At 49.1% G+C, this 24,833-nt stretch overlaps 2 protein-coding genes across 4 annotated transcripts; both read left to right on the top strand.

The window, feature by feature from the left end:
• The first annotated feature begins 6,616 nt into the window (after positions 1 to 6,616).
• On the top strand, positions 6,617 to 10,819 carry LOC136518542 (factor of DNA methylation 1-like). 3 transcript variants are annotated; one of them, XM_066512218.1, is made up of 8 exons: positions 6,637 to 6,755; positions 7,807 to 7,838; positions 7,936 to 8,673; positions 8,809 to 8,978; positions 9,496 to 9,585; positions 9,675 to 9,962; positions 10,051 to 10,272; positions 10,365 to 10,819. In XM_066512218.1, exons 3-8 carry the CDS (start codon positions 8,094 to 8,096, stop codon positions 10,599 to 10,601), a joined length of 1,587 nt encoding a protein of 528 aa, XP_066368315.1. In that variant the 5' UTR covers positions 6,637 to 6,755; positions 7,807 to 7,838; positions 7,936 to 8,093; the 3' UTR covers positions 10,602 to 10,819. The 3 variants fall into 3 exon arrangements, with proteins under 3 accessions (XP_066368314.1, XP_066368315.1, XP_066368313.1); XM_066512217.1 differs by having other exon boundaries at positions 6,617 to 6,755; positions 7,807 to 8,673; XM_066512216.1 differs by lacking the exon at positions 6,637 to 6,755 and having other exon boundaries at positions 7,758 to 8,673.
• A 685-nt stretch (positions 10,820 to 11,504) lies between these two features.
• LOC136515447 (putative AP2/ERF and B3 domain-containing protein Os01g0140700) lies at positions 11,505 to 12,521 on the top strand. The gene has a single exon (XM_066509028.1). The coding sequence runs from the start codon at positions 11,505 to 11,507 to the stop codon at positions 12,519 to 12,521; it is 1,017 nt and encodes a 338-aa protein (XP_066365125.1).
• The last annotated feature ends 12,312 nt before the right edge of the window (positions 12,522 to 24,833 follow it).

The raw sequence follows: 24,833 nt of genomic DNA on the forward strand, positions 1-24,833 counted from the left end.
CTAGCGAAGCTGGTGAGGTTCGAGCACCGAAAAGCGAGGAGTCCCCGGCGTCGCCGCCGATGACCGAGCATCGAGGAGGGAGGAGTCCCCGGTGTCGCTGGCGATGTCCGAGCACCGAGGAGCAAGGAGTCCCCGGCGTCGCTGGCGAGGTTCGAGCACCGAGGAGTCCCCAGCGTAGCTGGCGATGTCCGAGCACCGAGGAGTTCTCGACGAAGCTGGCGAGGTCTGAGCACCAAGGAGTTCCTGGCGTAACTGGCGATGACCGAGCATCGAGGAGTCCCCGGCGAAGCTAGCGAGGTCCGAGCACCGAGGAGCGAGGAGTCCCTGGCGTCACTAGTGATGACCGAGCACCGAGGAGTCCCCGGTGTAGGCGGCGATGTTCGAGCACCAAGGAGTCCCAGGTGAAGCTGATGAGGTCCGAGCATCGAGGAGTCCCCGGCGTAGCCGGCGATGTCTGTGCGGTGAAGTGTGCCCACTTACTCCTCGAGCACGAAGAAACCGAGCGCCGAGGAGTCCTCGGCGTAGTTGGCGATAAAGCACGAGCGACGAACAGTCTGGTCAACTGGTCGGCGGTGAAGTGAGCATTGAGTAGGAGCGACTAGCGAACAGTCCGATCAACTGGTCGGCGACGGAGTCCATGAACCGAGCGGTCCGACCAGTTGATTGGTGGAGAAGCCCGAGCACCAGGTGATTCGATCACCTGGACGATGATCCTGCAATACAAACATGTAGAACGGGTAGTACATGACGTAAAGATATATGAACTCTAGAGAAAAAATAGCATATGTAGCTTGGCGATCAGTTGGAGTGAAGATGTATTTAATATAAACTACCCAAACAGTTAGTGTGTAGCTAAGTCTCCAGCCCTAGCTAGCCTGTTAACTATAACGTGGAGCGCGGAGCCCGTGCACGTGTAGGAGGAACAAGCGTCGCTAAGGAGCCGCTGCCGACCACCCATAACGTAGAGGACAGACGCTCATGCACATGTAGGGAGGAGCCGGAGACGTTTGAGCATCAACAGGACTGTTCGTGGGTTCAGAAAATCGTTTGGAGAGCAAACATGGAGAAAATAGTTCGGAGAAATATTGCGGCGATATATGGAGACTGAAGAATATTTAAAAAAATATTAAAGCGTGACTTAGCTTTAGACAGAATGACTGGTCGGCGGCGTATGACGCTATCTGGTCAGCGAGAGGATGGACGTCTTCAACCTGGTCGGTGAATCTGCCCCTTAGGGCATGCTGGTAAGCGGCGGCGGCGTTGGTGAACCTGAAGGGTAGGCCATAACCCCTAGAGTTTCCCGAGCAGCCTCCGATAGATCTAGATCAGAGGGTGGTCGGCATTGAACTAGAGTGTCCAGAGCTGATTCGGCGATGGAGAGGCAATCGACGAGCTTCAGACCGACCCGATCGATGGATATGATCAGATCATCGTTGTTGATCTGCCTCCTCTGGTAACGAGGAAGCGGGCGGCGAGTTGTTGATGAAGGCGACCTCGGAGGCGGTTCCGAGATCGGATCTGCAGTCATGGGGGCTGATGTAGCCAGCGATGAATCGTCGTCATGGACCGACATGGATCTCCACGAGATTGATGACAAGATTGCGCTATTGATTTGAGGTCCATCTGGCTCGCCATGGATCAAGCGCACATCCCCTACCTAGCGCGCCAACTATCGATAGAAGATGCTCGACAGTCTACTGAGGGGTATCCCATGATGGTAGATTTGTCATAGAGGTGAGTGAGATCAGAAGCGAGATGGTAATACAAGCACCAAGACACAAGATTTAGATAGGTTGGGCCATCAGTATGACATAATACCTACATCCTGTGTTCTGATATATTGCATTGAGATGTATGGATTGTTGTATCTTGTCTGCTAGGGGATCTCTGCCTCTCCTTATATAGTCTGGAGGGGTAGGGTTACAAGGAAAGTATCCTATTTGGTACTATACAATAGCTTGCGGTGCACACCGAGCAGCGCCGTGCACGCTTTGATCTTGTGGGCTGGGCCACCTCTGATGGTGTGGCCCATGTCTTGTCTTGTGGATACCGGGGGCCGTACCCCCACAGGAGGGCTCCTATGCCCCTTTTCAAACTTCCCACACGCGGTTGTGCACTGCCAGCCTGCCTAACCAAAACTCTGATGCCCTGCTCTCTAGTGGCACTAGAAGTTAGGGTTTGCATTGAAAAGAATGCTGTGCTAGGGCTATGATCTATGCTCCGATGACCATCACAGATCTCTAGTGAGGGTAAAAACCATCCACCAAGCTCTTTTTTCAAACCTTTTCAAATGGCTAACACCAATAGGTCTCCCACATGATGACCATCACCTTTAGCACCGAGTTATCATTTTCAAAACATTTTTCAAAGGTTTTCACTTGCTTTTCAGTAGGCCACTCGATGCTAGTGCAAATGCAACGTTAGATCACTCAAATGGCTATCTATCATATCAACTCGGCCATTCAACATCTCTAATCATCTCATGGCTGGTAAGAAAAAACTATACATATATACCTTTGCCTTCTCTTTGTTTGCATCCTTTGCTCTTCTAGCATCCATCATCTTTACTCTTGAGCTTGTTGAGCCTTTGCACCCTCATGGTCATTGCCATCTTCACCACCATGGCCTCATGTTGCTCAACTCTAGCTTGTTGACTAAACTTGACCTTTTAGCTCACATCAAACATATTAGTCCACAAATGTTGTTTTTTAATTACCAAAACCCAAATGGGTATTCTAGGTAGTGGTAGCGGCAGGGGAGTGGCGGGGAGGCAAGCTAGGCAAGGGGTGTTCTAGTCCTTTTGTTGTTTTTTACTAGTAAACATGTTTGTGCGTTTCAACAAAAAATGCATCTTGCATCATGTGTTCTAATATGTTTTGGAAATACCGTGGTTGGATGTATGCTATTCTAACTTGCACGAGCATGAGTCATAAAGTTAGGGTCATGGATGAGACAATAAATCAATTAGGACTCTAATTTATAATTCATCATGTTCTACTACTCTTAGTAAAATTAGCTATGACTCTTATACTCCAGAGTGTGGAGGGACACACGTACTACTCTTTGTAAAAATGACTAGAACTCTTATGCCCTAGAGAGTGGAGGGACACGCGAACATGGAGAGAGAGTTGAAAGGTCCTAAATGGCTAGAAGAGGGGTGAATAGCCTAATAAAAATTTCTACAAAAACACTAGAACAACCGGTTAGACAACTAAATGGCGAAAAGCAATTTTGCACTAGCTCTACAAGAGTGTTGAAAGCCACCTACCCACAAAGCTAGTGAGCTATGATCTCTAAGACAAGCAAGAGGCTAAGTCACTACTCTACTACTAGTGAGCTAGCAAGGGAGAGAGATTACAACTAATTACAACTAGCTATTCAACTAATTGTTATTCTATTCGGTACAACTACCACAACACATGTATATTAAGAATGTAATACAAGAGTGATAGAGTGTGATACCGAGCCGGCAAAAGATAAATCAATCACAATAAGAATGCCAAGTGGACACAAAGATTTATCCCGAGGTTCACTTGCTTGCCTGCAAGCTAGTCCCCGTTGTGACTGGCGGATTCACTTGGTGGCTCACGCGCTAATAGGCATCACATGCCTAGCCCACACTTGGGTGTTGTAAGAACTAACACAAATGAGGGCACTCAACGCCACGAGCAATTCACTAGAGTGGCTTTTGGCGCTCCACCGGGGAATAAGCCCAAGAACCCCTCACAAGAATGCCAGAGATGGCCACGAACAATCACCAACTCATGCCAAGGCTCCACCACTGCTCCAAGCCATCTAGGTGGCGTCAACCACCAAGAGTAATAAGAAAACCATAGCAAGAACGATCTCCAAGTGCCACTAGATGCAATCACTCAAGCAAATGCACTTGAAATCACTCAATCTCACTTTGGATGCATAATCAAGCATGGAGATGAGTGGGAGAGGGTTGGCTCAGCTCAAAGGATGCTATCACATGTAAAAATGTCCAAGAGCATGAGCCAAGCCTGGCCAAGCTCTATTTATAGAGCCTCAAGGGCTCACTAGCCATTATGTCCTCAAAACATCGTTGGACCCATCCTTCGGACCCGGTGTCGAAGGCTCCGGACCATGACCCTTCTCACGTTTAACCTCCACGTGCCACATGTCCAAGTGACCATTGGACATAGCCAAACTGAGCTCTGGACTCAGGAGCAGGGGGCTCCAGACCAAGAGCCCATGGTCCAGCTCATGCCATCAGTGAACCACGAGCCGCCACATGTCCCAGTCAAATTCAGTCGACCATTGCCTCGCACAACGGCTATTGACACATGCTCTGGACTCAAGCTCTGGACGCGCACAGTGCCACCTCCGGATCAAACTCCACCAGGGTCCAAAGACTTCTAGAGAGCATCCCAAGAGCAAAAATGCCTTCGGACCGTATCCAGCGCCGCTGTCCAAACCAAGCACCAGAGTTCGAACCTCCCATGCCAACTCTCGCTGCGCCATGTGTCACTACCGGACCGAGGCACCAAGGTCCGAACCTCTGCCCGAGCAGAGTCCGGAGCCTATGCCACTGTTGCACTTAGCTAGGGTTAAGTACCGAACCCATGCACTATGGTCTGGACCCTTCCCAAGACTGAGTCTGATGCCCTGAAATGCCTCCTTTTCAACTCCTTTCTTCCACCCTTGCTTCCATGTGCTAACATCAAAGTGTTCCACCACTTGTGCACGTGGGTTAGCATTTTTCAAAGCATTTTTCAAGGGTCACGTTAGCACACACTAGGTCCTAAAGCATATACATGAATGACATTACCTAGTGGCACTTGATAACCGCAATTATCATGATTTTCTTCTCTTTATAGTACGGCTATCTATCCTAAACCCAATCACACTCTCTATAGTGTCTTGATCGACAAAAGAAAAGTGGCCCTATGGTGTATACCTTTGCCTTGAGCCTATTTTGTGTCTCTCTTTCTTCTTTTTTAAGTTGGAGCACTTGATCACCATGACTTTTCCAACTCCTTCACTTGAGTGCCATTTGGCTCCATCACTCGGAGTGTACCAACCTATCTCATATAACACTTAGAGCAAACGGTTAGTACTTAAGGTTTCATCAATTATCCAAAACCAAACTAGGACTTTCAAGAGTGCAATGGACCAACATTTATTTAGAGGAAGAAATTTTACCTCTTTAATATTATGTATGTATAGATGACGAGGAGTGATGGACAAAGGGTGTGGATGTCGCTCTTTCGCTCCTTATAGTAGTAGAGATTCATCTCATTGGAACAGTACTTTGGCCGACAATCGCTTTATTATTATATCAATTATGTGATATAAAATCATATTCATAATCTCATAGCTTTCAATATAAATAAGAGCATCTCCACAATAGGGATCTCAAAGAGGGCTCCACTATGTTTTTTGGTCCAAGGCAAAACAACTTCATTCAACAAGTTCCTAACTTGAGTCCCTATTTTATGATCTCCCTTCTCTAACACTACCTCCTCCTAATAATGAAATATGTGCCATGATGGTACGGTCATAAAAAATCATATCTCCTAAGGGTGCATAGGGAGCTCCTTAATTCTTTCCCATAAATTTTTTCACACAAACTTTCTCTTGGACGTCTTTTTTCGTCCCGACTCTCTACCACGACGCCCCCAAACCTAAGATCACTCCTCCCTGTCGAGGCCTCCCTCCTAGCGAGCACGTCGTCCTGCCTCCTCCCTAGCGAGATGCTCTTCCTCGCCGTAGGCAAGGATGCGAACCGGGGAATTGGAGAGGGAGAAAATAAAAATAATAAGAATAATGTGACTGATAAGTATGTTTAAAAAATAACGGTTTTAATTTGGGGGCTACCTCTCAAAAGTAGGAGAAACCCTTAAATCATAAGAACAAGTACAATAAATCATATTAGCTTGGCTAATAGCCAAGATAGGTGAACAAAATCATATTATGGATGAGAGATGGAATACTTGGAGAGAATGAGCTAGTGACGAGAATAGGCCTACGTTGCTTGCAGCATCATCTCCAATACAGCTGTGGGGCCCACCATAACCTCCATCTATATCTGGTTGTGAATGTCCATGGACCGATATGATGTGCCAGGTGGGAAACAAAATATGTAGGCCCATGGAAAATAAAAAAATACTTTAAATCTATAGCTAAGAGATATGCTTGATCTTTTGAGCTTGTTTGGTGATGGTTTGTCTTGACATAAAACACATTTATTGTTGTACTTAGGCCATGTTTGTTTGCCTTATAAGTCATACTTTCTAGCTTATCTTTTCAGTAAAGCGAACCCTTTAGTGGTATCAAGTTTGTACTATAATATAAAAATAACATATCAATAAGAAAATCGTTGATTGAAAGCTTACCCTAGAATTAAAATATACCTTGTAATTTTAATCGGAGAGAGTGTATATACATATGCGCTTATAAATTTTGGACACGAATTTCGTATTCGATTCCTATTGGAATCGGGAACAAATTCGAATCGCACCAAATTTCTTTTTGGCCCAATCTGTAGGTCCCGTGAGTTTCTCCATTTTTCAACAGAGAAAAAAGCACAGCCATCTCCGTTCTTTAACGCCAGCCGCCTCCTCTTCCTTCATTTCGCCTTTTTCTCCCCGTCTGCTCCTCTCCCCTCTCACCTCGCGCTCGCTGCGGCTGACCCAAGTACCCAAACCCAAGCCAAGCGATCGTCGCCTGAAACCAAGCAAGCCGGAGCGCAGGACACGCAGCCGCTCTCCCCCGCTCCGGCTCCGCTGCAGGTGAGAATGCGCCGGAGCAAACCCTTCTCCCTCCTCCCCCAATTCCGTTGCCCCCTTAGCAAAGCCCTCGAATGCTAGCTTTGTTTTGGGGTTTTCTCCCCTCCTTTTGTTTATCCTCAAAAAAAAAAAAAAGAAGAAGAAGGAAATGTGGCCTCTCCACCGGCGGCGTGTCCTGCGGTGCGGCGTGGAGTCGGCTGCAAAAGAAGAGGAAGAAACAACACATTTTGGGGTTTTCTTGGAGCTTGTTATCAAAATTTCATTTTTTTTATTTTTCCTCTGTACCTCCGTTCTCGTTCATACTTCGATTCTTGGGTCCAGTCTCCCTTTTCCTGGGATGAATGCTCGTGTGCTCCTCAAAATCGATTTTGGTGTTGGTGAAGAGGGTTTTACAGGTGACCAACACAATTTTGGGGTTTTCTTGGACCTTGTTATTAAAAAAATAAATCAACGCGCAACCTTTGCTGAGTTAGCTTCACGTGATTCCAAGGTGCTCTGGTTTTCTTGGTGCTCTTAAGCACGTGTTTCCAAGGTGCTCTGGTTTTCTTGGTGCTCTGTTCCTGAGGTCACCGCTTTTGTAGGATATAAAACCCCAATCCCCGAGCTCTCGTTCTCTTAACAAGCCCTGAGGCGTGCTGTACCTTAACCTTTATCTTTCCATGTGTACTCGTATAACTTAATTGCACAGGATAAACCTTGTTGGAACCAAGAACAGTGGCACGACTGCCAGACTAGATGCTATATTATCATGTATAAGGTGTTTATCAGATTGTAGTATTATTGTGACACCTGAAGTTTTGAGTTATATACTGGAACACCCTCTAGGGGGTAGAAATGTATGTCATTGAGCTTCTGTTACTAATTCAATCTATGCTCAGCTTATATGATTGAGCTCTAGTGACTGATTCAACATTTCTTCAACTGGTCCTGTATAAACTTATATTATGCGTCATTATAGTATTTCTCTGTTATGTGTGCTTCTTTAACATATTGTACTACTGACAAATGGTAACATCATTTTTCATACTTTGTTTGCCATTTCCCTTACCTTCAGCAATGGACTACACATCGGATGGAGATTCTGAGGTTGAAGCTTATGGATCCGGCACTTTTGAGCTTCTGGAATCAGGATATTTAAAAGTGATGACTGATGAAGGCTTGTACCGATGCCCCTTTTGTTCAGATGATGAGAAGGACCACAGTCTAAATGATCTGCTGCAGCATGCCTCTGGTGTAGGGGCTGCACATGATCGGGAAGCCAAAGAGAAGGTGGACCACCGTGCTATTGCAAGGCATTTGAAGGGTAAGCCTCTTGAATCATCTGGCGCACTTTTGCAGCCAATGCTTACCGATGTGCAGGATTCTGAGCATACCCAAGATGAGCAATTTGTCTGGCCGTGGATGGCTATCCTAGTCAATATGCCAAATGAATTCTTTGGTAAAAGTGCGAATCGGCTGAAGGAGCATTACTCATCTTTCCATCCAGTGAAGGTGCATCCTGTATATAGCAAAGGTCGTCCCACTCGTGATGCTGTTATTGAGTTCGGGAATGACTGGAGTGGTTTTAGGAATGCACGGGCCTTTGATGCTCACTTTGCGAAGAAAGGGTACAGCAAAGATTGCTGGAAGGAGATGAAGTGTGAAGGTACAGAGCCTGTTGGGTGGATGGCAAGGGCTGATGATTACAATTCTCTAGGGGCAATAGGTGAACTACTGAGAAAAAATAGTGACCTGAAGACATTAAAAGATATTGGGAGTGAAGGGGCAAACAAAACTGAAAAACTTCTGTCCAATTTGGCCAGTGAAGTTAAAGAAAAGGAAATTTATTTAGAGCAACTTGAGTCTGAGTACAACAAGCGATCTGCTTCACTTAACATAATGATGCAGAAGAGGGAGCAACGACTCCAGTCATACAATCAAGGTACATGGCAATATTCTGGTTATTTATGCATGATACATTTAGGAGTGACTAAATACATGCAGTGGTTACTATCCATTTTCAATCATGTTGTGCTATCTATGACTATAATAACAGTTTTTTTTCCACTTTTACTAGAAATCCTGAAGATGAGACAGCTTGGTCAACAAAACACACAAAGAGTTCTTGAGGAGAACCGGAAGCTACGGTCCGATATCCAGGACATGGTGGATGCACTTGATGCAAGAAACAAACAAATCAAGGAGTCGGAACATGACAAAAAGAATCTTGAGCAGGAGAAGCTAAAGGTGGGCAATTGCTTTCATCTGAGGCAAAATGTTTTATCAACAAGAATTTATGTAATAGCTTGGAGATTAGTATATACAGTGTAGTTTTCTGCTCCTTACAGGAATTAGAATCGTCTAGTCATTTATGTCTTCTAAGAAGGATAAATAATTTTGATTGCTATTTCTTTGAAAATGAAATCTTTTTGTTACTTGGTGATTTTATGGTATGAAAACACAGATCATTCTACAATTAGTTGCCACTTGCCAGATGGTTGAACAATTCTATTAGGGTGAATTTGCAAGAGGTGTATTTGTATATGACTTTTTTTTTGTTCAAATCTATTGTAAATTTTAAGGAATTGTATCCTAGTCAAAATAGTCTCCTACTGTTGGTGTTATTATATAGAATGAATTAAATAATCAATTTTCTTGTTCTTGCCGGGCAAAATAATAGCAGAAGGCTGAATGAAATTAGGCCACTTATATGCTGAAATATTTGTACAACTTGTATAACGTACTTCTGACTTCTGCTGTACAGAATGCAATGAGGACCAGTCATCTTAGGTTGGCTGCATTGGAGCAGGAGAAAGCTGATGAAAATGTCCAAAAGCTTGTGGATAAACAAACGGTTAGCCCCTGTTCCCTTGACGTGCTTGCATGCGGTTTTCTTTTGAATGACATTCGTCTTGTTCGCTTTGTACTATGTGGAAATTGCAGAGAGAAACAAAAACTATTCTAGACGACTTTTTGAGGTTGAACACACAGTTGGAGATGAAGCAGAAACTTGAATTGGAAATAAAGCACCTGAGTGGGAAACTGCAAGTGATGGAGCTCAAGCCAGGTGATGAAGATCCAGAATCCAGAGTGAAAATAGATAAACTAAAGGAGGAGCTCAATCAGAAGATCGAAGAACTGAAAGATGCGGAAAGCTGGAACCAAGTTTTAATCAGTAGGGAAAGCAAGATCAGTGATGAGTTGCGAGAAGCTCGAGAAGCGTTGATAAATGTATGATAATTTTGATGTCATACCAGTGTACTGCTCAGTTTCAGTGAGTGTTTTTGTTTACGAGAACTCATGTTTGGTCCAATTGCAGTCTCTGCAGAGTTTGCCTGGAACCACAAGCTGCCGGACACACATAGGCATCAAGAAAGTTGGTGAGCTTGACCCCAGTGTGTTTCTAAGCCTGTGCAAGCGGAAATTTCCAGCAGCAGACGCGGAAGCTGAAAGTGCTAGTCTTTGTTCGAAGTGGCAGAATGAAATTGAAAATCCAGAATGGCAGCCTTTCAAGGTTATTATTGTTGATGGAAAAGCATCGGTAAGATGGAATCTTTGCCTTTTGTTGAACATGTATCTATATTGGTATGAATTGTTTATAATGGAGCATTGGTGCTGCACGTGCCTGTGTAGGAAGTACTCAAGGAGGATGACAGGAAGCTCCGAGAACTAAAGGAGCTGGGTAAAGAACCCTATGCTGCCGTAACAAAGGCGCTGCTGGAGCTGAAGGACGGCAATGGCAGCAGGAAGGATCCATTCCCTGAGCTGTGGAACTATGACGAGGGTCGGAAAGCAAATATGGTGGAAGGAGTTCGGTTTGCTTTGAAGCTTTGTAACGTGAGCAAGACGAAGGGCAAGAGAAGCCGCTGACTTCAACGCCATTGTTTCATGCTGAATGAATGGATCCTAACCAAATAGTTATTCTATTTTGGAGTAAACTGGAAGTGCAGTTTACCTGGTGCATTTTGCTTAGGATTATTACCTTGTATGTTGCAACTCTGAACCAAGCGTGTCCCTAACGCTATGTATGACAAATGAAGTCACGCTGCAACCGTGTCGTGCTCCGATTAGATTAATGCATTAGTTAAGTTCAGAAATGTCTGGTGTCAAGTTTATGTGGTTTGAAGTAACTCCAGTTTGCATACTTATACAGCTTGCATGACAATCGTGCTAGACTCCATCTAACTGCAGTCACAAACAATTGTCACCTCTAGGCACTCACTGGCTGCTATCCTTAAAGATCCAAAATTTGACCCCAATTTCAAAATTTTAATATATTTGGAGAACAAACTAATTCCAGAACAATTTAATTAATGGAAACGCATTTATCTTCCAAGTAAACTTGTGAGCAGGACTGTCACTTTAAACGGCAAGTGTTCTCTCTCTTTGTTCATAAAAAGAAAAGTGTGCCTGGCTGACCTCTTATAAGGTTTTGACCTCAGAAAATATCTATCCATAATATTGAACTTTTATAAATATGTATTCATAGTATTGATTTTTTTATAAATATTTATCCATAATATTGAGTTTTTATAAATATTTATCCATAATGTTGAATTTTTACAAGGGTTGCTAACTCCAAATATTTATCCATAATATTAAATTTTTCTATAAGGGTTGCTGAGATCATATTTTGGCCCGAGAATGGACCTCGGGAAATGTGTATTAGAAACTTAGAACACTTATTAGTATTATTAGTAAACTCCTAGTGTGCAAATACGGCACGTGAAACGCGCAACCCCAGCTTCCACGCCGCTAGTTGCTAGTACGGTCATGCCGACGCCGAGAGCACCGATGCAAGCCACTAGGTCATCGATCACAAGCAAGAAAGCATCTCCTCAGTGGTGTCCGCGTGCGTCCCCGGTGGCATGCCTGAGCCCTGAGCTCGCCGTCATGTCGGTGTCGACTGCGCAGGGCCGGCTGCTTGAGGGCGACGAGGCCACGGCTGCGTCGCCGTCGCCCCATGCCCGGGCGCCGCCGTCGTCGCGGTACAAGGGCGTGGTGCCGCAGCCCAACGGGCGGTGGGGCGCGCAGATCTACGAGCGCCACGCGCGCGTCTGGCTCGGCACGTTCGCGGACGAGGCGGCGGCCGCGCGCGCCTACGACGTGGCCGCGCTCCGCTTCCGCGGCCGCGGCGCCGCCGCCAACTTTCCGGGCCCCGCCGACGCGGCCGAGATGGCGTTCCTCGCCGCGCGGCCCAAGGCGGAGGTCGTCGACATGCTGCGGAAGCACACCTACGACGACGAGCTCCGGCAGGCGCTGCGGTCCGGCGGCAGCGGCGGTGACCGCTCGTCCCTGGGTCTGGTGGTACTCCCCCGGGTGGAGCTGTTCGAGAAGGCGGTGACGCCGAGCGACGTCGGCCGGCTCAACCGGCTGGTGGTGCCGAAGCTCCACGCCGAGAAGCACTTCCCGCCGCTCCAGGAGGGCGCCGCCGCCGACGCGGCGCCCGTGCTGCTCGCCTTCGAGGACGTCGGCGTCGGCGGCGGGAAGGTGTGGCGGTTCCGGTACTCGTACTGGACCAGCAGCCAGAGCTACGTGCTCACCCGGGGCTGGAGCCGCTTCGTCAGGGAGAAGGGCCTTGCCGCCGGTGACACCGTCGCGTTCTCGCAGGCGGCGATCACCTACGGGGAGACTATGGATGTGAAGCGGCGGATGTTCATCGAGTGCAGGAAGCAGAAGAGGAGAGACGGCGGCTGCAGCGGCAACGACGGCGGTGATTGCCCTGACGGCGGCGAGCGCGTCGTGAGGCTGTTCGGCGCCAACATTGCCGCTGCGATTGGAGCTTCATGAAAAAAAATAAGGTGCTCCAAATTGGGGCGTCGATCATGTTTTGTTTTGACCATGCAAGACAATATATATGATTATATATCTCACGACTTCATTAATTCAGTACAAGTTTACATAGTTAGCTAACAAAATAATATTGCATGTACTAGACACTAGATAGACTAGCCCCCTTCTCTGAATTTCTCAAGTACACGTGCCTTTTTTTTCCTTCTGCAGAAAATGCTATGATTATGTCTTTCTAAATCTTTTGAAATGTAGTACTAATGGCCTATTTGGCAGAGCTCGGAGCAGCTCCGAGGCCGATTCCAAGAGGATCTTTGTCAAATGTATACGGTGATTTATCATGAAGCAATTATATCTAAAATGAAAGATTAGCTCTCATTCATTTTCTGCACAGAGTCACTTTTTAATCATTATCCTTGAGAATCACTTTCAGCTAAGTAATCACCTCCTTTGAGAATCAAAAGCACAAAAGTTCTACTGAACAGTACCCTAATATAATATGTTATAGTTACAGAATCGGTTGAGCCCCACAATATTATTTCTACTAAATGTCCCAAATTGAAATCGTTATCCCAAAATGCGATTGTAATTCCAATATAGATAGATCTACCCATTTAAATAGTGTGTTGTAATTCCCACCGAGCAACCTCTCAGTCACGCATAGCAAGTCAGGCAATTTTTCTTGTGAAAATAAATGCCTGTGTATTTTCTAGAATTCAAAGCTAGGACCGCTTCTCTTGCTTAAGCCATGTTTACCATCCCACCATTAAGTTGTTTTTTGATATCATTATGAGAACCATTTCTTTTGAATGTTCGGTGATGATGGTTTTCAGTGGTGGATCACATAAGCGACTGCATCTGACAATGCATCCATTTCCGATGGCGGTCGGTCTTCTGAAGCTATTGCCAGCGAAAATGCCCATTTTTAGTAGCAGTTACTTATGTCAACCACTGTTAGAAATAGGGACATTTTCATTAGCGATCTTGGGGCTGTTTGGCTGGTACATTTCACGGCTGATTTCGGCTGATTCAATAGTGTTCTGTGAGAGAGAATAAGCTGAAGTATGGCTGATAAGCCGTCTGATAAGTTCAAGTGAACAAGGCCAAGTTGTTATGTCGTCCGCTTCTAGAAAGCTATCTCTAGTAGTGGGCTTTGACGAGAGCCCCTCTAGCTTACCTTACTCGTGGAAACCAATTACCACTACCACTCCTGTAAAAAAAAGGGACACCAGTGAAAATTATTTTAGGAGTATCATTGTATGTGCCCCTCTATATACAATAGGATACACTATATATAGTTGGGTATTATTTTGAAAATCACATTATAAACATGAGCACTCATAAACATGCATTCACACTCATCGCAATATGAACGTGTGTATACATCCTATCTCTATGAGCACATCCAAAAGATTTAGTTGGCAAATCTAAAAAAATAATGAATTCACCACATGGGCTGAGCACTTTCTACATGGCTCCTAAAATATTAAAACGCTTGCGTTATCTAGTCTTGTAGTTATTAGACAATTATGTTTGTCCAATCTCATGACATTATTTCTCGTGATTTATTAGTCAGCTGGTACCAAGAGGGATTTGATATTGAATCAAATAGATAGTGTGTTCATGCTATGCATACATCTTTTTGTGTTGTTGTAAATAGTTTTAACGTTTTTCTGGTATATATGGAATAGGCACGAAACTGCATTTATATACCTCCACACATTGGAAAGATTCTCTCCTTCTTGTAAGAACAGAGGCATGATGTCAAGATCAAGTGTTGAGTGAAGTGCAAAGAGGCTGAGGTCAAATTGCAGAATGAGGGGCTTGGGTAAGTTCTAAGTTAGCTAGCTGTTAGCATTACTAAATTTTTTGAATTTTACTTAATTAGTATTATAATCTTTGATCTACAATTACCTCAACATTTTATTTATCTCATTTTATGGTACAAACTAGTATCAACAATTAAGTTCATATCTGAAAGTATTTTGATGTGATGTGATCATGATTTATTGTTACGAGCAGAGCGACGTTCAGTGTGTGTGTGTATTGTGTATTTCCTGCTACCGGGTGTAGCTGCGCACGCAGCGGTGGACGTTGGATTCGCTCGAAGATTCGTTTCCGTGTTTCCTTCATAGTAAAATGCATCAGAGGTCTGTTAATTTTCGTTAGGGTGTCATATAGGTCTATCAACTTTGAAACTGTATTTTTAGATCCATAAACTTTTAAAATGATTCACGACAGATTCATACATATTTATTTAACCTTAAATTCAACGTATATTTACACCTGCATGGTCCCGCAGACGCAGGGGCGATGGACGACGGCATCAACTGCTACGTGGTCCCGCAGACCACGGGCACCGGGCGGAACATCTTCCAGGGAGGCAGCCCATTGCAGGAGTCGCAGCCGCTGCTCGGCGTGCAGCTCGATCGTCCTCATCGTCGCCATCACCCGCGTCCTCTACTTCCTTCTCAAGCCGTTCAAGCAGCCCCGCGTCGTGTCCGAGATCATGGCACGTCCATCCTAGTTTGCACTTTGCTTGCAGCGACGCCATGAACGTTTTTCCTCAGCTTGATTGAAAGTTTTTGGCGCAGATCAACTGAAACGTATGTGCTGCTCCATCTGATGTGTTTCAGGGCGGCATCATACTCGGCCCGTCCATGCTGTCACGCAGTCCGGCGTTCAAGGAGATGGTGTTCCCGGCGAGGGGCGACCCGGTGCTGCACACCGTCGCGACGTTCGGGCTCATGTACGTCATCTTCCTCATCGGCGTGCGGATGGACCCGATGCTCGTCGTCCGCTCCGGCAAGAAGAGCGTGATCATCGGCCTTTCCGGCTTCATCCTCCCGCTGGCATGACCACCGCGGGCTTATCCGGCGCCGCCATGGTCTCGGAGCCCGACGTAACGAGGCGTTCTACGTTCCTGTTCGCGCTGGCCACGTCGCTCTCGGTAACGTCCTTCGCGTTCTACGTTCCTCTCGGTGGCCGCGCTCGGCGCGGTCATACTGTTCGCGGTGCGCCCGGTCGCGCTCAAGGTGATCGAGCGCACGCCGCCGGGCAAACCCGTGGACGAGAACTACGTCTTCTTTTTCCTCCTCATCGTGCTCCTCGTCGGATTCTACAGCGACGTCATCGGGACCAACTCGTTCCACGGCGCGCTGATGCTGGGGCTGGCAATATATCCCCGATGGACCGCCGCTCGGCACCGCGCTGGGGGAGAAGATTGACGCCATGGTGTCCGGCCTGATCCTGCCTCTGTACTACGCCATGACCGGGCTCAGCATCGATGTGTGGTCCCTGCATTGGGGCAGGCTGCAGCTAGTCGTGCTCCTCGGATGGTTTGGCAAGCTGGTCGGCGTCATGGTGCCGTCGCTGTTCCTTGAGATCCCCCTCCGGTACGCCGTGTCCCTCAGCTTGTTCATGAGCTCCAAGGGCATCGTTGAGGGCAAGTTCCTGTGGATCGATGGCAGCATGTACGAGGGCGCCTGGCGCCGTGGCCGCGCGTCGGGCCGCGGCAAGTTCTCCTGGACCTCCGGCGCCACCTACGAGGGCGACTTCGCCGGCGGGTACATGCACGGCCAGGGCACCTACATCGGCGAGTTCGGGGACACCTTCGCGGGGCTCTGGGCTGTAGAATTGAGAAGATCAACTGGACAACTTTCATTGATCGTATACCGTGTACATTTATAGAGTACAATGGCCTTTGGCCATGACCACACACGCACTACACACGGGAGAGGATGAGCGCACAAGCCAGACGTGTGGGCGCCGTGAAGACCCGGCGGGCGTGTGTGCGCGGCCGAGCGCGCTCTGCGGAGGCCGTTGGCGAGGCGAGTGCGCGAGGTGGCGTCGGGAGCGCTGGACATTGGCGACGCAAGAGACCCGGGCCTGCCCTAGCCGTTGGAGGCGTTCATCCGCTGACACCCCCCCTCAGTCTTGACGTCGTCGTTCATGACGGAGAGACTGTCTCGGAAGTCGAAGAAGAGCGCTGAAGGGAGCCCTTTGGTGAACACGTCCGCTAGCTGCCGTGCACTAGGAACATGTGTGACACGGAGCTCGCCGACGGCCACCTTCTCCCTGACGAAGTGGATGTCCAGCTCTATGTGCTTGGTTCGCCGGTGGTGGACTGGATTCCGGGACATGTACACCGAAGAAATATTGTCGCAGAACGCAACCGTCACTGAGGTCACCGTGTAGAGCAGCTCGCCCAGTAGCTGTCGAAGCCACGAACATTCAGAGACGGCATTGGCGATGGCGCGGTACTCCGCCTCGGCACTCGACCTTCGACACCGTGGTTTGGCGCTTGGACGACCACGATATGAGGGATGAGCCGAGGAATACGCAGAAGCCGGACGTCGAACGGCGTGTGTCCGGGCAGCCGGCCCAGTCCGCGTCCGAGTAGGCGGAGATCGTTGGCGACGTGACGGCGCGGAGCTGGAAACCGAGGGAGGTGGTGCCTTTGACATACCGTAGTATGCGCTTCAGCATCGTCAAGTGCACATCCCGCGGCGCGTGCATGTGGAGGCACACCTGCTGCACGGCGTACGCGATGTCCGGTCGCGTGATTGTCAGGTACTGGAGCGCGCCGGCGATACTCCTGTAGGTGGTGGCGTCGTCGAGGAGCGTGCCATCAGTGGCTGACGCTTTGGCCTTCGTTTCGGCGGGCGTAGCGACTGGTTTACAGTTAGCCATGCCCGCTCGCTCGAGAAGCTCCTCTGCGTACTGTGCCTGCGAAAGGAAGAAGCCGGTGGTGTTCCGACGAACGCTGATGCCGAGGAAGTGGTGGACTGGCCCCATGTCCTTCACGGCGAAGACGTCGTGTAGGCGCTTGACAATATGTCGAAGAAGATCAGTCGTGGAGGCGGACAGAATCATGTCGTCGACGTAGAGTAACAGGTACGCTGTGGCGCCGTTCTTGTGGTAGATGAACCGGGATGTGTCGGCTCTTGACTGTACAAAGCCGAGGGAGGTGACATGCTCAACGAAACGGTCGAACCACGCCCTTGGAGCTTGGCGGAGGCCGTAGAGCGAACGGGACAGGAGGCAGACATCGGTCGGCCGGTCTGGATCAACGAAGCCGCTGGGTTGCTGGCTGTAGACGCGTTCACGTAGGTTGCCGTGCAGGAACGCGTTAGACACGTCCAGCTGATGAGCCAACCATCCCTTGCTGGCGATGAGCGTGAGGACGGTTCGTAACGTTGCCGGCTTGATCACCGGCGAGAAGGTTTCCCCAAAGTCGATGCCGGGTCGTTGATTGAACCCCCGAACAACCGACCGAGCCTTGTATCGCGCCAGTGTGCCGTCCGGGTTCAGTTTGTGCTTGAACACCCACTTTCCGGTGATGACCCGTGCTCCCGGTGGTCGTGGCACGAGTGACCACGTCTTGTTCGCCTGCAACGCATCAAACTCAGCCTTCATCGCAACGTACCAGTTGGGGTCCTTGACGGCGGAGCGGACGCTGCGAGGAATCGGTGAGATGATCCCCGTGGCGGCCAGAGCATACTTCGGATTTGGCTTGTAAATTCCAGCACGAGCATGGGTGACCATCGGATGGCCGGTTGGCGCATCAGTGGACGACGTCGCAGTTGGTGGAGGTTGCGGCGAGGTAGGACTCGACGGCGTCAGAGAGGGGTGGTCGACTAATGCGGCGGCGGGCGACGTCGCGGTTGTCGTGGCCGAGGACGCCGTGGAGTGTGACGACGACGTCGGCGAGTGGTGGATGTGGCGTGCTGTTCGGCGTCGTTGTGGATGAGGCGTCAGGTCCGCAACCAGTCGCACAGGTGCAGACGGGTGAGGCGGCGGTGGCCGCGGCGCGTTGTCGTCGTCGTGATCGCAGGGCCCGACGGACGTAGCGCGCTGGCGCGGCGTTGTGGGCGCGGTCGTTTTCACGGAACGGGAAGACGTTCTCGTCGAAGGTGACGTGCCGCGACGTGATGACGCGGCCAGTGGCGATGTTGTAGCACCGGTATCCTCGGTGGTCCGCCGGGTACCCGATGAAGACGCACGGCGTCGACCGCGCGGCAAGCTTGTGAGGCGATGTCGCGATCAGGTTGGGAAAGCATTGGCAGCCTAACACCCTGAGCTCGGCGTACGTCGGTGGTACACCGAAGAGGAGAGCATAGGGCGTCGCGGTTCTAGTAGCGCGACATGGTCGCCTGTTGATCAAGTACACCGCCGTGGCAAGGGCCTCCGCCCAGAACGGCAATGGAGCAGCACTGTGTATGAGTAAGGTGCGCAAACAATCGTTAATGGTACGAAGAACTCTCTCGGCTTTCCCGTTCTGTTGCGATGTGTACGGGCAAGAGAGGCGCAGCTGTATGCCGTGGGAGGAGAGGAGCAGGCGCATGGCAGTGGAGTCGTACTCCCAGCCATTGTCTGTCTGGAAGGCAAGAATGGGTAGTCGGAACTGAGTGTGAACGTATGAAATGAATGCTTTTATCATGTGAAAAACATCAGATTTGTTGCGAAGAGGCACTGTCCACAGATAGTGAGTAAAGTCATCTAGAAAAACAACATAATATTTGTAGCCAGAGTGACTAAGTATTGGTGAGGTCCAAACATCCGAATGAACAATTTGGAAAGGAAAGAACAACTTTGTTTCTGAATCAGAAAAAGGTAAACGATGATGCTTGCCCAAACGACAAGACGAACATGAGTGGTCATCAGCTTTATTACATTGGAAAGAAAAATTGTGTAAAATTTGGGAAGTAACTGGGTGACCGGGGTGTCCCAGCCGCTGATGCCACAAGGACGTTGCCGAAGTTGCAGCGAAGGCTTGATGGTGCGGGTGGCGAAGAGGGTAGATCGCCGCTGCTCTCACATCGGAGCATCTCCGCCCTGGTAGCTAGATCCTTAATGGAAAAACCAGCCGGGTCAAATTCAATTGAAACATTGTTATCACGAGTCAGACGACGAACGGAAATCAAATTTTTGATAAGTGAGGGAGAAACAAGAACATCGTTTAAACGAAGGGGAGCAGTGGCAGTAGTAATGAATGTTTGTGCCCGATGGGTGACTGGCATCTGGGCACCATTGCCTACTGTGATCATAGATGAAGAAGGTTGAAGAACCGAGCGGGGAAAGTTACCAGGAGAAGATGACATGTGTGATGTCGCGCCGGTGTCGAAGTACCAATCGGACGCGCTCTGGGTTGGTGAGGGACGCCGGCGGAGTGGAGCGCCGCGTAGAGGGCAACAGTGTCGAAGGTGTTGGAGGCGGCGCCTGGCGCGTTCTGTTGCTGATGAGCGGCCGTCATCGCGTGTTGAGGCTGGAACGGCGGGCGAGGTCCCAAGACGCCGGCGCCGGGGGCCCGAAAGGGCATGGGCCAGGCCTGCACCATGCCCTGCCAGGGGTTGTAACCCGCGGCCCACGGTGCGGCCTGGTTGTTGGCGTTGGTGCCGCCGCGCGACGCCCCGCCGCCGTTGCCGCGTCCACGGCGCCGATCGCCGCGTTTGTTGGAGCGGTAGCCGCCGCCATTATTGCGACGGTTGTTGTCACGGGGCGCCACGGAGCCGGAGGAGCCGTCGTTGGAGCCGGTGGACATTCCGTGGTTGCCGGAGTTGGAGGAGCCGCCCGAACGGTCAACGTGGGACGCGGCAAGAGCCTGCGTCGCCTCGATGTTGTTGTCGTGATGAACGCTGAGCTCCTCCAGAAGAAGGAAGGAGCGGGCGCTCATGAAGGTGTGGGCGGATACTTGGCAGTGATCACCAGCTTGACGTAGCGGTACCGCGGGTTGAGCCCGCGAAGGAGGTTGAGGACTTGGCTTGGTTCGGAGACCGGATGCCCGATGTCGCGGAGTTGATCAGCAAGACGCTTCAGCTTGGTGCAGTAGTCATTGATGGACATGTCACCTTGCTGGAGAGTGCGCAGCTCCGCCTCGAGGTACACCACGCGCTGGAGTTCGTTGTCCTGGAAGAGGCCCGCGATGGCATGCCAAAGCGAGAAGGCGTCGGCACGGTCGTCACAACGTATGATGTCGAAGACACCTTTGGACACCGTGGCGAGGATCCAGTTGACGACGCAAGAGTCGACCATACGCCACTCGCCGTCGCGATCTGCAGAAGTGGTTGGAGAACGAACATGGCCGAAGAGGCCAAATTTGCCGAGCGCGGAATCGAAGAAGCACCTTCACTGCCCGTAGTTGCCCTCTTCCAGATCGAGGACGACGGGGACATGATGGCGGATGGAGATGCCCTGAATGGCGGAGGCTTGGGCGGGGGCGACGAACTCGTCGTCAGAGGAGGCATCGGAGGAGGAAGCCATGGGAGGAGATGGTGGAGCGGAAGGTGAGGCAAAGGGATTCACTAGGATCGAAGAGGAGGCTGATACCATGTAGAATTGAGAAGATCAACTGGACAACTTTCATTGATCGTATACTGTGTACATTTATAGAGTACAATGGCATTTGGCCATGACCACACATGCACTACACACGGGAGAGGATGAGCGCACAAGCCGGATGTGTGGGCGCCGTGAAGACCCGGCGCGCGTGTGTGCGCGGCCGAGCGCGCTCTGCGGAGGCCGTTGGCGAGGCGAGTGCGCGAGGTGACGTCGGGAGCGCTGGACGTTGGCGACGCAAGAGACCCGGGCCTGCTCTAGCCGTTGGAGGCGTTCATCCGCTGACATGGGCCAACAACCTCCGCCACGGCCGGGGCACGGAGGCGTACGGCCTGCAGGACGGCCACGGCCGCTACATCTGGCGCCATGGCGCTGCTCCAGGAGCTGGAGGTGTGAGAAGGCAAGACGCCGTCGCAGAAGATCCTGACGTGGCCCGGGGTGGAGGCCATGCAGAAGAAGCTGGTGTGGCGGCCGCCCAAGGTGAGCCTTGACCAAGGGAGGAGGTCCAGCGTGAGCAGGAGGAGCAGCGCGTCGCTGGACCTCGACATCCTGCAGGCCGCCGCCGAGGGTGGCGAGAGCGAGGAGGCGCGCGTGGACAGGTCGTGCTTGCGGACGTCGTCGTGCATGCGCACGCCGCCGAGGCCGGGGAAGAAGCAGGGGGAGAATGTGGCGCTCCTGCGGTTGGCGGTGGAAAAGCGCTCCACCGTACGTGGCGTGACACCAAAGTGTGAGTGGCTAGCTAGCTAGAGCTAGCTGATCGATGCGTCCCGGAGAATCTGGCGCGGTCTCCATATAGTCGTCGGCTTCTCGCGCGAGACGACGAGACGATCGATCGACATTTATTCGACAACGACGGCCGACGATCGCGACGTGCACGCCTCGTGTGCGAGCTCCAGACAACGGAGCTAGCGCATGGAAGCCACACCCGCACGCACGGGCGCGGCGGGCCGGGCGTCACTCGTTCTTGGGTCGTCGGCGGCCGGATGTCTGGGCCACGAAAATTCTTGCTGCTTTTGCTCCGTGTCGTGTGGTCTCCGGGGCTAGCGGCTACCGTATCGCGCCAGAGCGTGCTTCGCTGCGGCGCCCTCGCCACGGTGGCTGGCTCTGCTTCACGTGCTCGCGCCGCACTCGGTAGGGGATTTACTGCAAATGTTCGTTGATTTAAGGTTAAATGAATAGATATAGATCTATCGTGAATTATTTTAAAAGTTTATAGATATAAAAATACAGTTTAAAAGTTGATGAGCATTTATGACACTCCAACCAAAATTACCTCCGGTGCATTTTACTCTTTCCTTAAATTAGCGCCTCGCATTTGATAATCATGTATGAAGCCTGAGAACCTCTGCAAATCTTCTGAATACCGTGTCAGTATGTGAACGGTGCTCCCGCAAGAAACAACACGGAAATCAATGAGTGGACCTTCTACAGGAACTCATGTTTTTTTCAAAAAAAAATTACTGTGCGTCACCCAGCATCCTTATCACGCGTCCTCTTCTTCTGTCCACCGGCAGCTCGACGGCGTGCCCACGCTCATGCTCCTGCCCGCCTCTGACCTGCGCCGACGATGACCGAGCTCCCCACCACCACGGCCACCGAGCTTCCCACCAGCACCGCCTCTGACGCTCCGGCCCGTCGTCGAGCTCGCTCGGCCGGCGTGGCCCGTAGTGGCGGCTTCATGGATGTCGTCGGCGTCCATGGACAGACTCGCGCGCGTAGCAATGAATCGCCCTCCCCTTCTGTGACCGGCACTAGCTTCCTCTTTTGCCTTTGGATCCAGTCCCACAGCTCCACAAGTATCTCTGATTTTCAACGGATTTGGGATGCACTATGGAAGAAGACGGGGATTTGAGAGGAGACATAGGAGGAGGCGAGTTGGGAGAAGATGGGTGTAGGCGAGGGAATGGTTTTTCTATTCCGCTCCTGTACACCGGAGGAACAGGGAAAAAAAGGAACACCAAAGCACATATGAGTACAGTGGAAACCATCGCCATGTTCCTCCTCGGCTTATAAGCCGTATTTTTCGAGCTCATAAACAATATTTTTCTTTCACGACAAATCAGTTAATGGTACTTTTAGCTCTGGCTTATCAGCCAAGCGAACATGACAACGTATAAGTGTCAGACGTTGTAGGGAGTGCTCAGAAGTCATTACTCATTTAAGGATCCTGGCCTGACAAAAATGATCCTACGGCATCGGATGGGTGCGCAGCTACCCACGGTAAATTAGCATAGTAATTATCGTAACTCAAAGTGGCCACAGAATAAGTTATTCTATGGCCAGCTGCAGAATATATATATATAGAGAGAGGCTATTCAGTAGCCGGCTACAAAAATAAGTTATTCTGTAGCCACCTCCATTTACAATAATTTTATATACTAATTTACGATAATGTCAATACATATTTACAATAGTTGGGTTACTATAACACAAGAAGATATTTACCATAACGTTATAGTAAACCACTTAGTAAAGAGTTACTATAATCTCGTAAATTAATATAGTAATTATCATAGCTCAAAGTGGCTACATAATAAGTTATTTCGTAGCCAGCTATAGAATAGTATATATATATATATATATATATATATATATATATAAAAGATAAATCAGATTATTGCAGCGAGAAATAAACAGTGTCCTCTATTTTGAAATGGAGGAAGTAGCTAGGTACAAGTTACATCACTGTCTGCCAGTTAACAAGGAGGAGATTTCCAAACTATACACGTGCTGTTAGAGTGTTTTTTATTATTATAAGCGCGTGGCCGTACTCACCGACACGAGCTAACAATATAGTAGTATTAAGCATATGAAACCAGCCTGCATTGCTTCATCACTAGTTAATTTAAAACTAATTGTATATATATAAAACGTTTTCGACACGCTTCCATATAAACATGTCTTGTGCTGCCATCGATCGAAGGAGTGTCCAAAACATGTTTTTTTTATAGCGTGAGATACTGAGAATCTGAGACGTTGAATCGTTATTTGATGAAGAAGCTCAAACAAATGAAACCTGGTCGGTTGGTGCGCTCTTGTTTGTCTTTTCCATCAGCAATGCCAAAACTTAGCCCAGTACGTACAGTCCATTTAATAACTTGGTTTAATAATCAGTAATCCTAGTCAGCCATCTAACCAGCTGAGATAACCATCAAGACCAAAACCTGCGCCTACATGCACCAGGTCGATTGGGCTCGAGCCGCTACCGCAGTTCGAAATGCGAAGCCCCTTCTACAAAGATTAAAACTAGATATTAGAGATACAAGGTGATGAGAAAAACCCCATCCAGTAGTACTTCCTAGATCTGCCTTACCTAATGGTGTCTTTTTGGTTCAGCTAATAACAAATTACAGTCAAATAATATTTAGTTTATTTCTTTCCTCGTTTAAACTACGTAAAATGCCATTCTGGCCTCATTCGCGTGCTCTTAGACCCAGCTTAATCCGTTTTTTTTTCATCCGGAACCACTGGTAGAGAATCGAGCTTTACTCCCGGTGGTGAACCCCCTCTAGTCCCAGTTCCCCACCCGGGAGCAAGCATCCGGGACTAAAGGGGCGTCCTTTAGTCCCGGGTCAGGAACCAGGACTAAAGGATGGCCTTTAGTCCCGGTGGGTAACACCAACCGGGACTAAAGGTGCCTCCTGACATGCCACGATAGCCGGCACCTTTAGTCCCGGTTGGTAATACGAACCGGGACAAAAGGTTTTTTTCTTTTTTCTTTTCTTTTCATTTTTTTGTTTTCTTTTCAAAATAGGTTTTCGAAGTCGTATTGTACGCTGCTAATTATACATTTATACGCGCGTATAGTATGTTTCGGTTCAAGCACAATGAACGTATTAAATCACACAATTCAAGCATAGAAATATATATATATATATATATATATATATATATATATATATATATATATATATATATATATATATATGCATGCATCATATATATATTTACATGCATGCATGCATATGTGTATTT

Source organism: Miscanthus floridulus, chromosome 17, assembly GCF_019320115.1.
Source record: "Miscanthus floridulus cultivar M001 chromosome 17, ASM1932011v1, whole genome shotgun sequence".
NCBI lineage: Eukaryota > Viridiplantae > Streptophyta > Magnoliopsida > Poales > Poaceae > Miscanthus > Miscanthus floridulus.

Bases quoted from the DNA above. Each gene is read 5' to 3' on its own strand.
- LOC136518542 (XM_066512216.1), top strand. From the start codon at position 7,758: ATGGTAACATCATTTTTCATACTTTGTTTGCCATTTCCCTTACCTTCA. The intron at 8,674-8,808 runs GTACATGGCAAT...CACTTTTACTAG, and splicing joins ACTCCAGTCATACAATCAAG to AAATCCTGAAGATGAGACAG. The intron at 9,586-9,674 runs GTTAGCCCCTGT...TGGAAATTGCAG, and splicing joins AGCTTGTGGATAAACAAACG to AGAGAAACAAAAACTATTCT.
- LOC136515447 (XM_066509028.1), top strand. From the start codon at position 11,505: ATGCCGACGCCGAGAGCACCGATGCAAGCCACTAGGTCATCGATCACA.